The following is a 16,560-nucleotide window of genomic DNA, read 5'->3' as shown; positions in this document are numbered from 1 at the left end:
CAGCTACTTTTCCACAACTGTTTTTCAAAAACCCAAAGTTCACAACAGCTTTCCCAAAAGCCACGGCCCAACCGAACAGGGCCTTAAATGCTAAAGCAGTAGTAGTTACTCCCTCCATGTTCCTTATGAAAGTCGTTTTGGATATCGACACGGTCTCGAAAAAAAATTCGGCCACTATTTTTTTTGCTATAAAATATTTATAAAATATAGTCAATATATACTTTTATAAAACTATATTTTGACATGAATCTACTTACATCACTTTCATATTTTCAAACTCAATCCAACAAATTTTATTTATAGTCAAAGTTTAAAATGTTTAACTTAAGACAATCTTAAAACGACTTTCTTTTGGGAACGTGGAGGGAGTAACTAATAGCAATGATGACAAACCTCCATAGTTGATAACAATGTACAAAATTTATTGCAAATTCTTAGTTTTCAGACATGTTGGGATTTAAATAGTCGGATATTCCGATTTTAATTATTGGATAATCCATATCTATAGGATTTTGTCAATTCTATATCCTACTTTGCATCCGCATATATTCGGATTCAGATTATTCGCATCTATACTGTTATGAAAAACTCTTTTCCATGATCTTCAATTTCGAAGTCGGAATGAAGAAATATCCATGCCACTTTGACCCCTAATTTCAATCTAGATTTTTTATAACCCAGAATCCTCACGTTGTTTTTTTTTTTTAAATAATACCTAGCTGGAATAAACTTGCTTTACGCTAAGCCAGCAAGCCTTGACAAGCACACGTATTCACCTTGTTGGAAATGCACTATCAGATGTTGCCAAGTCACGGTCGCACGTCGCTGCAACTGACACATCACAGCTCTTTGCAACCTACGACTCCCAAATAATCACCTGCAGGCCCTACAGCTACAGCGACCGCAACCGCAACAGGGCGGCCGGGCACCGCATGGATCAGGTGCACCGGCACCGCGCAGTAGTGTCGAAAACCCAGGCGCTCAGGCCCTCCGGCCGGCCATGCTTACAGCACCCGTAATGCGCTCGTAAGTTAGCTCTAAACATTTTTTTATATTTTAATAGAAAAGAGAGAAAAACTAGTTTTTATTTAGAGCCAAACTCATACGCATTTCAAGAACACGTGAGAGTGTCATGTAAGGGCGCGTTTAGTTCCGAAAATTTTTGGCTTTTGGCTACTGTAGCACTTTCGTTTGTATTTGGCAAAAATTGTCCAATTATGGATTATTTAGGCTTAAAAGATTCGTCTCGTCAATTACAGGTAAACTGTGCAATTAGTTATTCTTTTTACCTACATTTAATGCTCCATGCATGTGCCGCAAAATTTGATGTGACGAAGAATCTTGAAAATTTTTGGTTTTTGGATGGGAACTAAACAGGACCTAAGTCTAGTCATACTGTTATGTTCATTTGAACTTATCAACTTGACTTATTAATCATGATATATTGTTTTTTTATCGCAACAAGTCAGTACAGGTGTGCGAGCCGGCCGCCGCATCTACCGCTCATGTGGTGTGGATGCACCGTGAGCTTTGTGTTGTCGCGGCCGCTTCACGCTAATGGCGAATAAAGAATTGTTATAGCCTGTTGTTCGGTGTGCCTCGCATCCCTCGTGTGCAAGCGACAACCAGCGGGAGATACGAATATGATATGGTTGTCTAATCTAAAAGCTTGGGTTGGTTCCCCGATCCAACGCGGTCAGGCTCACGCAGATCCACTGCTCAGCAACCACCAGGAAAGCAACGTAGTGACATAAAGCTAAGGTCTTGTTTGGATTGGGGTTAGAAATCAGTATTTGGCACTGTAACACTTTCGTTTGTATTTGACAATTATTGTTCAATTATGGTCTAACTAGGCTCAAAAGATTCGTCTCGTAATTTACAATCAAACTGTGTAATTAGTTATTTTTTTATCTATATTTATTATTTAATACTTTATGCATATGTCCAAAGATTTAATATGATGGAGAAAAAATAAAAAAACTTGCAATCTAAACAAGGCCTAAGTTTTATTACTCCCAATTACTAGTACTACGAAAGGAACAAAAATGAACCTTAACAATCTGTACACTAGCTTGCAAAAAAAGAACTGTCAAAAAAAAACTTGCAAAAAAAAAGAAGAAAAAAAAAGACATGTGGTCCTGTTCGCTTGAACTTATCAGCCGTACTATTTTAGCAAAATAATAGTATTTTTCTCTCATAACAAATTAACATTAGTATCAGCATCAGCCGTTTTTTCGACAGCCAACCGACTTTGTGAGATCTTGTACGCTTCGAAACCAAAGGAATACAGTACCATTCAAAGCTCTTGCATTATTCAATTCGATTTAGCAGGAAAATCTCATCTCATCGTCATCACGGAAAATAAATAAAGAGAAGGGAAGTCAACACTGAGGACTCGGCCGGTACCCCCGGTAGCACTGGCGGCAGTAGCACAGATCGATCGGTCATCACCGTTTATAAAGAGAAGACTCCACCGGTAGCCATCGCTGCCGCCCACCCCCCGCCCGGATCTCGTTGCCTCTCCCGCCCCTGCTCGCAAGTCGCCGTCGCCGTCGCCAGCCACCGCCATGGGCACGGCCAACGGCCAGCAGCCGTCGGCGGAGGGCGCTTCCTCTGACAAGCTCCGCCACGTCGAGTCCATGTCGGAGCTGCCCTCCGGCGCCGGCAAGATCTCCGGGATCAACGCCGTCGTGCTCGGGGACTCGCTCGCCGCCGAGGAGAACGACCTCATCTTCCCCAGCTCCGACTTCTCTGCCAACGCTCTCGTCTCGTCTCCGAAACAGGTGACCGAAACTTAGTACTCGTCAGACGCGCGCGTGCGCTTCTTGATTCTTGCTGTTGAAGCAAATGCAAAAATCGAGTCTTTTGATCCAATCAATGGCTTGCTCTAGAGTAAGGCGTTTGCTTTAGCACTTGGGCGCTTTTCATTTTGGGCGTCGTACAACTTTGCAAGCATGAGAGGAGAGAGGTTAGTCATGATCAGGCTTGTTGGGAAAGTCCGACAGGGACAACTATGGGACATAAACAGTACGACCAAATTGGGAACGACAATTTATCTGCACTGGTGTTTGTTTTTCATTTTGTTTTCGACAATTGGTGATGTAATAGCATTGTGATCTTGCTGTGATTTTTCATGATCGGCATCAGTATCGGGAGATGTATGAGAGGTCCATCAAGAACCCAGCCGGGTTCTGGTCGGAGATTGCCGAGACCTTTTACTGGAAGGAGAAGTGGAACCCCGCCGAGGTCTGCTCGGAGAACCTCGATGTCACCAAGGGACCCGTCCAGATCAACGTAAGCGTTGCTTGATGGTTGTTATTATTAGCTAAACTTAGCATTCCTTTGGAATAGAACGGGTATAGTATAGTGGTTCTGATTCGTCTTATGGTTCTTGGTCCTGTACAGTGGTTCAAGGGAGGGAAAACCAACATATGTTACAACGCCGTTGACCGCAATATCGAGTCTGGCAATGGGGACAAGATTTCAATGTACTGGGAGGGTAATGAGCCTGGTCAGGATGGGAAGCTCACCTATTCCCAGCTTCTGGAGAAGGTTTGCCAGGTAAATGCATGCTCATGTCCGAAAATTTTGCCAAAAGTAAAACTGAGAGTGGCAAATGTACTAGCACACATGTCAACACTTGCATTCAGAGGCTCAAAGAAGATGACAAGTCTAAGCCGTCCTTTTATGTTTGTAGCTTGCAAATTACTTGAAGAGCCTTGGTGTCGGCAAGGGTGATGCTGTTATTATCTACTTACCAATGCTGCTGGAGCTTCCCATTGCCATGCTTGCTTGTGCCCGCATTGGTGCTGTTCACTCGGTAATTGCTACAACTACAAGCTATATATATTGGTTGTTTTGTCAACGGTTTTCTTTTCTATGTTGTGATGCATCATGCTTGTACAGGTTGTGTTTGCTGGCTTCTCAGCAGATTCTCTAGCCCAAAGGATTGTTGATTGCAAGCCCAAGCTTGTCATCACGTGCAATGCTGTGAAGCGGGGAGTCAAACCCATCTTTCTCAAAGATATAGTGGACGCAGCTTTGGTGGAAAGTGAGAAGAATGGAGTCTCTGTAGGTATGCACTGGGATCTGGTTTGGGTATTCGCATCAATAACTTTGAGCTTTTGTCAGGTGGCAGCTATTTTGTACTCGTTATTTCTTCCCATTGTCCATCAATGTTTTCTTGCGACATCATGCCAAACAAACCTCATATGAAGATAGACACAGAGCTAAGGGTTACACTAGGGTTCTCAATGTGTTATTTTTTTTTTCTGTAGTTGCTCATTTATGGGAGGCAAGCAAAACTAATCCCACATTTGGGTAAAGAACCAATTGAGGAAGTTAGTCTAATAAAACATTCATGGGGAAATTAATGGTAACTAATTTCGTGAAGTTGCAAATTAGGGGGGCGCTCTCATATATCACAGGTCACAAGCATACTTGATTTAATACAACAAAGTTAAGAGGGACCATCTATTGTTTATCCAAATGATAAGAAAACCGAGGTACATGAATTGGGATACAGAAACGGGATTTGCTATGTCACATGTGGCTAAAAATAAGGTAGTTTTCCATCAACCAATGCTGACCGTTGGATGACAACCGAACCATTCAAACATTGTTTTCCAAATCTGTACCTCTTCCTCTCTCACGATGTTCTCTTTGGGTGTGTTTGGTTACCGGATGGGGGTTGCATCGTATATCCTGGATGAGGGGACGCAGTTCAGAAAAGAAAGCGTTTGGTGAAGTTGCATGAGCAGATGCAAAAAAACTGAGATGTTGTTTGGTTACTTTCATGAGCGGCCAACCAAACATCCTGCTCGGGCAGCTTTATACGGCTCCATGCATGCAAGCTGGGCGGAGCAGGGAAACTAAACACGCCCTTTGTTTCTCCCTGCATGCAATGGTGAGCCATTAGCAAACTTCAGCACACACTGAGATCTTTCGGTGGTTGCTTTGACGCCACTGGCACAACACTACACAACCAGCAGAATGCCATCCATGGCCAGCAATGTTTCGCTGCCCACTGCTGTGCTGGCCTTCTTCCCAGGGAAACTCTTTAGACCAACAAGAGCACATCCGAAGCTGGAAAACCCGTCCCCAAGTACAAATCTCACAGGAAGTACAAATCTCTGGTGATATTTCAGTTGCCGGCAATATAGGAGGCACCAGAAAATAATCCATTACTCTTAGGGGTTGTTTGTATCTTATGTTACGCCAAAACCATAGGATATAGATTCTGCGAGACTAACATCTTCTTTGGTTAGTATATAGTAAAATAGGATAAGTGAAATTCAAAGTATTAGTTTTCTGAAATTCAGTCACACCTGGTTTCCGCGGAACTCAAAATAATAAGAGTAGCAACAGAAAAACTGAAAGCTAATTTTCAGGCAATATCCTACCCTTACCAAATGTGAACAAAAAAACAAACTAAAACTAACACAAACATTTGTTTCAACAGGCCCTGTGATGCAAACAACCACTTACTTTTCAGAATCGTATAAAATGTCGCATTTGGATGATGTTTAGCCACTGCATTGGCCTGGGTATCCTATGTTGCTGCATTTGGCGTATAGTGTACTCAACCTCAAGTCCTCAATTATATTCTAACGATAGTCAAAGAAACTTCTTTTCTGGCATGTGGTTCATTCAATGAGCCCATCTAAGAACCATTGAATATAACCTGGTCTATAGTCCACTGATGCAGACTTTCATTGTGCCAATACTAGGTCTCTGCTTGACGTATGAAAATCAGTCAGCCATGAAGAGGGAAGACACAAAATGGCAACCAGAAAGGGATGTTTGGTGGCAGGTGCTCCTAAATAGAAACTTTGTTATTATATACAGTAGTCATCTACTGTGAATAACATTGCTAAATTGTTATAATTTGTTGCACAATATCTTCCAGGATGTTGTGACCAAATTTCCAACCAAATGTGATGTGGAATGGGTGGATGCAGAGGATCCATTGTTCCTTTTGTACACAAGTGGCAGCACAGGGAAGCCAAAGGTACTTCTAACTGAGCTGGATTAAGTAGCTATTGCATTAGCTGGATATTTATCTCTCTTAGCTTATGTAGGGTGTATTGCATACTTCTGGGGGCTACATGGTGTACACTGCAACAACATTTAAGTACGCATTTGACTACAAGCCAACTGACATATACTGGTAGGTGGTAGCACATAAGCTCTTGTGTTTTTTAGCATGTATCCTCATTCCTTTGTGGGGAATTATTCATAGAAGCTGCTATTTCTTTATCCACCCCGACTGTTTTGTTTGCACCAGGTGCACTGCAGACTGTGGCTGGATTACTGGACATAGTTATGTAACATATGGTCCTCTCCTGAATGGTGCTACGGTTCTCGTTTTTGAAGGGGTATTTTTCTTAAAGCTTTTTGGTCAATGTGTAAATTAAATTGTGGTATCTGATAATAAAAGCAATTATCTGGTTTGATAGTTTTCTTCTCATTTCTTTTGTTGAACTTGTCTTCTTGCCTGAGAACTTATAGCAGTTCATTCTTCACAGCACCAAAGTCTAGTTTGAACAATGCTTGGCTGCTTGTATTTGTTTTGGTGTAGTGATTGGATGTTTTCTAATTTTCTCAAATTTCAGTGAGCTAGCCTACTGGGTTCTCCTTTTTTTTTCCAATTTCCTTATTCCTAAAGTACTCCTTTGAACCATAAATGTAGACTCCGAATTACCCTGATTCGGGCCGATGCTGGGACATTGTGGACAAGTACAATGTGACAATATTTTACACTGCCCCAACTCTTGTTCGTTCACTCATGCGTGATGGCACTGAGGTATGCACAGCTTCTCTCACAATACATGATTTAATTTTGTAACTTTACACGGTTACCTGAACCAGACGTCATGTGATGCTGGGTATCAAATTACTTCTATTACTTAGGTCCTGTTTGCTAGAGCTCCAGCTCCAAGTATTTCTAGTTCCATAGATATGTGGATCTGAAGCTGTGGGTACGCCTGAGTTATTTGGTTGAGTTGTTTTCTTTCTATTCTGAAAAAAAAGAGTTTAAAGGTTCTTTATTTTTAACATACAAACTCCAGTTATTTGTTGGTGCTCAGAGCTGGATCCTTGCCAAATAGGGCCTTAAGTCAACCTGATTGTCTTAAAATGATTGGGAGGGGATCTCTGGCTGTTGCTTCTTTTTTCATTGCTAATAACTAACCTCTTCTACTTCAAGGCTGAATTCTTATGGGATGACTAGTAGTTTTAGATAATGTCAACAATTGAGTCATTTAAATTTTTTTATTCATATACCGGCTTTGAATATTCCTTATCTCTGTTTTCTGCTATGCTTTTGAAGTATGTTACACGTTACTCTCGAAAGTCTCTCCGAGTCCTGGGAAGTGTTGGTGAACCAATCAATCCTAGTGCATGGAGGTGCGTGGACCTTTTGCCAACTGTTAACAATTTGTGCAGACATAATTATATAAGGTCATATGTCTGTTTTACTTCCTTTCAGATGGTTCTACAATATTGTTGGGGATTCCCGGTGCCCCATATCAGACACCTGGTGGCAAACTGAAACTGGCGGTTTCATGGTAAGATCTTTACAGTTTACACCTCTTGTGACATTTGATATTTTCTTTTTTGGGGACACAAAACAATTGTGATTGTCAATGTTATATGAACTGCTGTGTTTGCTTTCTTTAGATCACCCCTTTGCCTGGCGCCTGGCCTCAAAAACCAGGTTCTGCAACCTTTCCTTTCTTTGGTGTTCAGGTAAACCCAATATATCTATCATATCTAAAACGATATATGATCCATTTATTTTAAAATTCTGAACTGCTGTCTGTTTATTTTACAGCCGGTCATTGTTGATGAGAAAGGGCAAGAGATTGAGGGGGAATGTAGTGGATATCTTTGCATAAAGAAATCATGGCCTGGGGCTTTCCGGACTCTGTATGGAGATCATGAGAGATACGAGACCACATACTTCAAACCATTTGCTGGGTACTATTTCACTGGTGATGGTTGCAGCAGGTAAGTTACCATAGTTTTTATCCTAATTATATGGGATTGAAACGTACTAAACTAGTTCAGCTAATAGCCTTTTCATTTCAGAGACAAAGATGGTTACCACTGGCTGACTGGAAGAGTAGATGATGTCATCAATGTCAGGTAAGCTACTTATTTGGTTTTTGTCGTCACTTGGTAGAATTTTAGTTTGTGAATGGCATTGGCAACTTTCAAGTGATAACTATCTTACCCTTCATGTGAATATTTAGTGGACACCGAATCGGCACAGCCGAGGTTGAGTCAGCTTTGGTGTCACATCCAAAGTGTGCAGAGGCTGCTGTTGTTGGTGTTGAGCATGAGGTATATAGGCTGCTGCTATTTTTTATCTCCCTTTTCAAGCCTCGTTATCTTTGGTATCCTACCATATATGATTCTTAATTAATAAATTACCTTCAGGTCAAAGGTCAAGGAATTTATGCTTTTGTAACTTTGGTGGATGGTGTTCCATATAGTGAGGAACTACGAAAAAGCCTTATAATGACAGTGCGCAACCAGGTATTTTGTTTATTTGGATGTTATGACCGAAGAGGTCACATTTTGTACAGATAGTCAACAATCTTTAGATGAAACACCCTTCGGAGTTCAGGAAAATGGTGTGAGCTGTGTGTTGATTGTAACTGAAAGACAACAAAGAAACTAGGGCAGACAAAGGATGTAGGAGTCGGTTAATCTTGAACCTGTTGGACATGCCATTTCTTATATTGGCTCCTGCAATCAGGTATGCCAGCAGGTTAACCAATGTGTTGTTGGGTTAACCATCTAATTCATTTGATCTCTTAATCCAAGAAAAAGAATGAACTAGAATTCTAGCAATGAGGTGAAAATGTGAAATAGAATTTAGTCAGCTGGAGTGGGTTTTGGGTTGATTTGTAAAAAGAAAGAAATCTGCGTTGTTACCTGTAGTGCTGAATTCTTTCGCGTGATTTAAACAAAAAAATACAGTAAGCTTCATCTTCACATTATTTTATCATGCCTTGTTTTGCAGATTGGGGCATTTGCAGCTCCTGACAAGATCCACTGGGCACCGGGACTTCCTAAAACCCGGAGTGGCAAGATCATGCGAAGGATTTTGCGTAAAATTGCTGCACGGCAACTGGATGAACTTGGGGACATAAGCACCCTTGCTGAACCTGCTGTGGTTGACCAGCTAATTGCGCTCAGCGATTGCTAGGTTGCAATGTAATTTGGATGGTGGATATGTCCTTTGAGTGCATGTTGAGTTTCTCTGTGTACGATGAGTAGAATGTGCATTTCAATATCGAGAACTTAAGTGGGATGTGATGACATGTTGTTGATGTTTCTTTTTAAACTTTTGTATCAGATATCAAGATAGGTTGTTATGATCGGCATCCCCTACCGCCGTCGCAGCCCAGCTAAGGGCTAGGAGGGAAGCCGGCCACCAAAGGGCTATGGCCCATATAATTGTTACAATTATAGTATTGCTAGAGGGTTATTTTATAATTATCGCTATTAGAGAGACATATAAATATTTGTAAGACTCTATTTGTGAGATTAAGCAGAAACATATTATTGTTTCCGGCTTCCTCAGGGAGCCGGGAGAAACCCTAGCCGTCTCTACGGTTCATGCGTGAACAGTGCTGCTGTTACTGTAGCTACACGAGGGTTAGGGCTACAGCCGCAGCCGCCCATCCTCCACCACGGCGTCCAGCCGCCGGCAGCGAGGTTCCCAGCCTGCTCCACCTTCCTCTCACCCCTACAGACTCCGTGATCTACGAGGTAGGATCCGTAATCCTATCAACCTGGTATCAGCGTTGCCTGGTTCGATGACGACTGCTCCTCTGAGTTCCTCCATCCCGGTGACCACTTCGCCGCCGACCACTGCGTCGTCGGAGTTGTCGGAGGCGTCCAACGCCTCTGCCCAGCCCCTGACATTGGAATCGCTGGGGGCCAAGGTTGATCTAATCGCCAACGCGGTGGTCTCCATGCAGACGGCGTGGGCCGGCCTGCTCCAGGCGCCTCCACCGCCGCCGTTTCCCGCACCACCACTGCCTCCGCCGCCGGTGCCCACGGCACCGATCCCCACTGCGCCAGCGACTTCCTACCCCTACGGCATGCCGTCGACGGGGGCCGGAGTTCCACTCCATCTGTTGCAATGGCCGGCCTCGTCGTCACCGCTGCCTGATTGGCTGCAGCCGCCCGTGACGGCGTTTGCTCCGCTCTACTCGATAGCCACGTCGACAACCCCATCACCCTCCACGACGATCGCGACAACAACGGTTCCAACCCTGCCTTCTGCCGGCGGTCCTCTCTCTGGGGGGGTGGACGGCTCGCTGTTCTTCGGGGCGCCTTCTTCCTCGGGCGGCCAGCAGCAGGGGGGCCTTGACCCGGGCCTTGGTGCTGCCCTCGCGGGCGCACAGGCGGGGCCCAAATTCTACAAATTGGAGTTTCCTACGTACTACGGCTCGGCAGACCCCCTGAATTGGTTGAACCAGTGCGAGCAGTTCTTCCGCGGTCAGCAGACGCTAGCATCCGCGCGCACATGGCTCGCGTCCTACCATCTTCGGGGTGCTGCCCAGACATGGTACTACGCCCTGGAGCAGGACGAGGGCATGCCCCCTTGGGAGCGCTTCCGCGAGTTATGTTCACTCCGCTTCGGGCCCCCTGTTCTGGGCACACGGTTGGCGGAGCTTGCCCGCCTTCCTTTTGGTTCTTCCGTGCAGGATTACTCGGAGCGCTACAATGCCATTCTGTGCCACGCCCGCAACCTCTCCGCTCGCCAAAAGGCGGAGTTGTACGTTGGCGGGCTGCCGGACCAGCTCCGCAAGCAGGTTCAGCTCCACGCACCGCCCGACCTCCAAACCGCCATGTACTTGGCACGGGCGTTCGAGGATTGCATACCTCCACCTGCCCCGCAGCCTCGTGGCGCCCGGCCGCCCCTACGGTCAACCTGGACTCTACAGCAGCGGACGCCGAGCGGTCCTCCACCTGCGGCCGCCGCTCCTACACCGACACCGGCGGCGCCCACTTTTCGTTGGCTCTCTCCGGCCGAATAGCAGGAGCACCGTCGCCAGGGACTGTGCTTCAACTGTGACGAGCCTTACGTACGCGGTCACGTGTGCAAGCGCCTCTTCTACCTGGAGGTCGACGACTACATTGTGGAGACTCCCGTGGAGGCAACTGAGGACACCCCGTCCAGCGAGTTAGCCGGCCCGGAGATGGCTGCCGCTAACGCCCTTGTGGTCTCCCTCCAGGCTGTTGCAGGTATTCGGGCCGCCAACTCCATGCTGCTGCCCATCGTCATCAAGGGCGAACGCTTCCTGGCCCTCCTCGACACGGGCTCCACCCATAACTTCGTGTCGGGGGAGACCATGCGCCGCCTGGGCCTTGTTCCGGCGGGCGGGGAGCGCCTGCGGATCACGGTGGCCAATGGCGACCGCATGCCTTGTGAGGGCATCGCGCGCAACGTGCCCATTCGCATCTACGACGAGGACTTCGCCATCACGTGTGTCGGCCTCAACTTGGGTGGATTTGACTTCATCATGGGCTTCGACTTCATCCGCACCTTGGGCCCCATACTATGGGACTGTGAGGCCCTCACCCTGTCGTTTTGGCGCGCCGGCCGCCGCATCACCTGGCAGGGAGTGGCAGGGGCGGTTGCACCCTCCCCAGCCCCCTCGACACAGCTGCTAGCCGCGGCTGCCCCCGACCCACGGCAGCCACTGCTGGACGTCCTCCTCCAGCAGCACGCCGTAGTCTTCACCGAACCCATGGGCCTTCCGCCGGTGTGAGCGTACGACCACTGCATCCACTTGCTACCGGGCACCACGCGCGGTGGCGGTGCGTCCTTACCGCTATCCCCAGCTACAGAAGGACGAGCTAGAGCGGCAGTGCGCGGCCATGCTCACCCAAGGGATCATCAGGCCGACCACTTCACCCTTCTCGGCGCCCGTCTTACTGGTGCGCAAGGCGGACCAGTCGTGGCGCTTCTGCATTGACTACCGCGCCCTCAACGCCAAGACGTCCAAGGACAAGTTCCCGATACCGGTGGTCGATGAGCTCCTCGATGAGCTCCATGGAGCTCGCTTTTTCACAAAGTTGGACCTATGCTCGGGGTATCATCAGGTGCGAATGCATCCCGACGACATCGCCAAGACGGCGTTCCGCACTCACCACGGCCACTTCGAGTTTCTGGTCATGCCTTTCGGGCTTTCTAATGCCCCGGCCACCTTCTAGGCCCTGATGAACGATGTGCTTCGCACCTACCTCCGGCGGTTTGTGCTCGTTTTCTTTGATGATATCCTCATCTACAGCTCATCGTGGTCCGAGCATCTGCAGCACATCAACATCGTCCTCAGCGCCCTGCGGGCGCACCATCTATACTTGACGCGCTCCAAGTGCTCATTTGGGGCGCCATCCGTGACCTATCTTGTCCATGTCATCGCCGAGGGCGGTGTCGCCATGGACGCCGACAAGGTCGACGTGGTGGCGGCGTGGCCTCTACCTCGCTCGGCCCGGGGCCTTCGTGGCTTCTTGGGCTTGGCGGGATACTACAGGAAGTTCATCCACGACTTCGGCATCATCGCGGCCCCGCTCACGCGTCTCTTGCGGCAAGACGCGTTCATGTGGGACGACGATGCGACGACGGCTTTCGAGGCGCTCAAGCGCGCCTTGACGACGGGGCCCGTGCTTCAGATGCTGGATTTCGACGCTACTTTCATGGTCGACTGCGATGCATCGGGTGCGGGGTTCGGCGCCGTCCTCCACCAGGGCGCGGGACCCCTCGCCTACTTCAGCAGGCCATTTGCAGCTCACCACCTCAAGCTCGCCGCCTACGAACGCGAGCTCATCGGCTTGGTGCAAGCTGTGCGCCACTGGCGCCCGTATTTGTGGGGGCGCCCCTTCCTGGTTCGCACTGACCACTACAGTCTCAAATTTTTGCTTGATCAGCGTTTGTCTCCTGTCCCACGGCACCAATGGATCAGCAAACTGTTCGGCTTCGACTTCACCGTGGAGTACCACCCGGGCCGCCTCAACACCGTGGTGGACGCTCTGTCACGCCGCGACAGTGAGGCGGTGGCGCCTGTACCGTCACCGGACGCCCTCGGGGCAACGGTGGCTGTGTCCGGGCCTTTGTTTGACCTCCTCGACGCCATCAGGCGCGCTACAGCCACGGCGCTGGATGGCCAGCGGCTGCTGCAGCAGCTCCAGGTCGGGGAGCTCGCGGAGCCGTGGCGCCTGGACAGCGGCCTCCTCCTCCACGGGTCTCGTATCTTCGTGCCGGATCATGGGGACCTCCGCCACCAGGTCCTCCTGCTGGCTCATGCCGCCGGCCATGAGGGGACCCAGAAGACGCTGCACCGCCTCCGTGCCGAGTTCTACATTCCGCGGGATAGGGCACTGGTGCGCGACTTGGTGCGTTCCTGCACCACGTGCTAGCGCAAAAAGACGGAGGCATTGCAGCCAGCGGGACTGCTGCAGCCCCTCGACGTGCCCTCCCAAGTTTGGGTGGACATCTCGATCGACTTCATCGAGGGGCTGCCCAAAGTCGCCGGCAAGTCGGTTATCCTCACCGTCGTCGACCGTTTCTCTAAGTACGCGCACTTCATCGTGCTCGGGCACCCCTACACGGCCGCGTCGGTCGCCCGTGCTTTCTTCGATGGCATTGTACGGCTCCATGGGCTTCCGCTCTCCATCGTCAGTGACCGGGACCCTGTGTTCACCGGTCATGTGTGGCGGGACCTTTTCCAGATGGCGGGCGTCAAGCTCCGCATGAGCACCGCCTTCCACCCTCAGACGGACAGCCAGTCGGAGGTGGTCAACAAGGTGATTGCCATGTATTTGCGCTGTGTTACAGGTGACCGGCCTCGGGCATGGGTGGACTGGCTGTCGTGGGTGGAGTATTGCTACAATACTTCTTTCCATACTGCCCTCCGCGCCACGCCTTTCGAGGTCATCTACGGTCGACCACCACCGCCCATATTGCCGTACCAGCCGGGAACGGCTCGTACCGAGGCCGCCGACGCCATACTCCGCAGCCGCGATGAGATGCTCGCTGAGGTCCGTCAGCGGCTCCTTCAAGCCCAGCAGCTCTCCAAATGCTACTACGACGCCAACCATAGGGATGTGGAGTTCAAGGTGGGCTCGTGGGTCTGGCTGCGTCTCCTTCACCGCACCACGCAGCAGTCCCTCGACCCTCGCTCCAAGCGCAAGTTGGGGCCACGCTGGGCGGGGCCGTTTCGCGTGCTTGAGCGCATCGGTCGCGTCGCCTACCGCCTCCAGCTGCCCGATGACGCCCGCATCCACGATGTTTTCCATGTGGGCCTCCTAAAGCAGCACCGCGGTGATCCCCCCACTGCCGCTGGTGTCTTGCCACCGGCTTTGGATGGCTGGGCCCTGCCAGGCCCGGAACGCGCCCTGCGCGCTCAGCAGCGCCGGGGTGTTTGGAAGATTTTGATCAAGTGGCGCGGTCTATCAGCAGATGATGCAACGTGGGAGTCACTCGAGGAGTTCCGCGCCGAGCACCCCGATTTCTAGCTCGAGGACGAGCTGTTTTTGCAGGCGGGGAGAGATGTTATGACCGGCATCCCCTATAGCCATCGTAGCCCAGCTAAGGGCTAGGAGGGAAGCCGGCCACCAAAGGGCTATGGCCCATATAATTGTCGCAATTATAGTATTGCTAGAGGGTTATTTTATAATTATCGCTATTAGAGAGACATATAAATATTTGTAAGACTCTATTTGTGAGATTAAGCAGAAACATATTATTGTTTCCGGCTTCCTCAGTGAGCCAGGAGAAACCTTAGCCGCCTCTACTGTGCCGCCGTTACTGTAGCTACGCGAGGGTTAGGGCTACAGCCGTAGCCGCCCATCCTCCACCACGGCGTCCAGCCGCCGGCAGCGAGGTTCCCAGCCTGCTCCACCTCCCTCTCACCCCTACAGACTCCGTGATCTACGCGGTAGGATCCGTAATCCTATCATAGGTCCATCAGAATGTATTATTGATTGACACAATAAATATATGAATAAATTGTTAAATTTTCATTTGGTTTCGTTTGGATAAACTTTGCCCTTGTTTTGGGGATTCAGTTTGATAGTCCTTTTACTTTCTGCATTATTAGTGATATTTAGGTTTTGTGACTTTAGTTTCTGTGTGAAATTCTAACCATGTTCATAGTTCAAGTATTTTATCCAGAGACAATCTTACCATAGGAACTTATAAGTTCATCAAACCTGCTTTGCATTCCCCAAAATTAAAGAATCATTTTTTCCTGAGTTTCTGAAACAGAATTGGTTTCAGACAAAGCAAGGGCATGCTTCTGAAATGAAACACGGCGAGCTACTTCAAGAACTGAACTTAGATGGTAGCTTCTAAGAAGAACGGATTGTAGTTTCCCTTGATAACTTGTCGAAAGAGGTGCTGTATCTCATGTGAAATCTCATTCTGTAATCAATAGTATATTCGGCATGTACAAGATGTTCAGATGAGCTGAGGGGCATCAAAGTTTTGACCGCACAGCAAAACTCGGCCTGGCCGCGTACTTCTGCATCCGAACATCATCATTACTCATTGTTTTTTCGGTCTCTATCTTTTTTTTATTCTCTTTTCCTCGATTTCTGCTCTAATCAACGCACCACTAACCTTTCTAGATTAGATCACCGTTAGCGGAGCACATCACTCATCAGGTTCTACGGCTAGGTGGTGTGTTTGTTATGAGATTCCACGACACTCAGATCGGTCGAGATCTGAGTTTGTTTGAGAACCTCTAAATGGTCCAAGCGAATGGAACCGTTACGCTCCCCTCCTCTGCCCCCACCCCCGCCTCCGCCCTCGTACGCCGCCCACCTACCTAGATCCGCCGCCGCTGGCTGCGGCCCCTGGTCCCCGCGTGTTTCTACGCGCTCCCCTCCCCGCGGCCGTCCTCCCCATCCCGCTCGCGCTGCTCGCGATGGCTCATGGCCACAGATCGAACAACCCTCCCGCCGCTGCTCACCCCGTGCGTCCGTCGCTGCATCCGCTGTGGCTCACGGAGAGTCCACTGCCCCCTTTCCGAGGCCAGACCTCCGCCTCGGCGCCACCACCGCCGCGTCCGCTGCTGTTGCTGTCGGGTCGGAAAGGACGGGAGGCACGTCGTCCAGACGCGTTAGGTTCGCCTCTACCCTCTGCTGCCGTCCGGTGAGGCATTACTACCCCACCAGCGCTACGCCTGCATGATCTTGCCTTAGATCCGCTATGGGGAGGCGCAGCGCTCATTCCGCCGGGCTGTCATCTCCAACTCTCCAGTCTCCGCCCGGCTTTGTGGGGGATTTCCCTTCCCGAGGGGGGAGACCCAGACCTGTCACCGGGGCGTGGCAAAGGGCCGGTGCGGCGCATTCACGCGAAGGTGAGGATGGCTGGTCAATGGTGCGCCTGAGATACTGGTGGCGTCTCCCCGGGTTCAAGACCAAGGCGCATTCAACACCCTCAACCACCTAGGTCATATCAGCGCATCATCACCTCAGTGTGGAGCTGCTGCGACGCTTGCGAGGTAAATGCTTCTGCTGCCTCTCCCCTGG

At 49.3% G+C, this 16,560-nt stretch overlaps 1 protein-coding gene across 2 annotated transcripts; it reads left to right on the top strand.

Moving 5' to 3' along the window:
• Nucleotides 1–2,421: 2,421 nt before the first annotated feature.
• LOC136473672 (acetyl-coenzyme A synthetase, chloroplastic/glyoxysomal-like) lies at nucleotides 2,422–9,597 on the top strand. Of its 2 annotated transcripts, XR_010762711.1 has the most exons (19): nucleotides 2,422–2,783; nucleotides 3,148–3,294; nucleotides 3,406–3,561; nucleotides 3,698–3,820; nucleotides 3,907–4,075; nucleotides 5,730–5,812; nucleotides 5,909–6,010; nucleotides 6,081–6,169; nucleotides 6,287–6,377; nucleotides 6,692–6,805; nucleotides 7,331–7,407; nucleotides 7,490–7,568; nucleotides 7,681–7,749; nucleotides 7,835–8,010; nucleotides 8,092–8,148; nucleotides 8,256–8,346; nucleotides 8,443–8,541; nucleotides 9,032–9,275; nucleotides 9,368–9,597. XR_010762711.1 is itself a non-coding variant. In XM_066471321.1 (18 exons), the coding sequence occupies exons 1-18, from the start codon at nucleotides 2,568–2,570 to the stop codon at nucleotides 9,215–9,217; spliced, it is 2,124 nt and encodes a 707-aa protein (XP_066327418.1). In that variant the 5' UTR covers nucleotides 2,427–2,567; the 3' UTR covers nucleotides 9,218–9,330. The 2 variants fall into 2 exon arrangements, 1 of the variants encoding a protein (XP_066327418.1); XM_066471321.1 differs by lacking the exon at nucleotides 9,368–9,597 and having other exon boundaries at nucleotides 2,427–2,783; nucleotides 9,032–9,330.
• Nucleotides 9,598–16,560: the final 6,963 nt, after the last annotated feature.

The sequence above is a fragment of the Miscanthus floridulus genome, chromosome 8, assembly GCF_019320115.1.
Source record: "Miscanthus floridulus cultivar M001 chromosome 8, ASM1932011v1, whole genome shotgun sequence".
In the NCBI taxonomy this organism is placed as follows: Eukaryota; Viridiplantae; Streptophyta; class Magnoliopsida; order Poales; family Poaceae; genus Miscanthus; species Miscanthus floridulus.
Note: the sequence above shows the minus strand (reverse complement) of the source record. Positions and strands in the feature narration are given on the sequence as shown.

What these genes read in the sequence shown, in the direction of transcription:
- LOC136473672 (XM_066471321.1), top strand. Translation starts at nt 2,568, where the DNA reads ATGGGCACGGCCAACGGCCAGCAGCCGTCGGCGGAGGGCGCTTCCTCT. An exon ending in AAAGGGATGTTTGGTGGCAG is followed by an intron (nt 5,813 to 5,908) that starts GTGCTCCTAAAT and finishes AATATCTTCCAG; the next exon opens with GATGTTGTGACCAAATTTCC. An exon ending in ACTGGTGATGGTTGCAGCAG is followed by an intron (nt 8,011 to 8,091) that starts GTAAGTTACCAT and finishes TTTTCATTTCAG; the next exon opens with AGACAAAGATGGTTACCACT.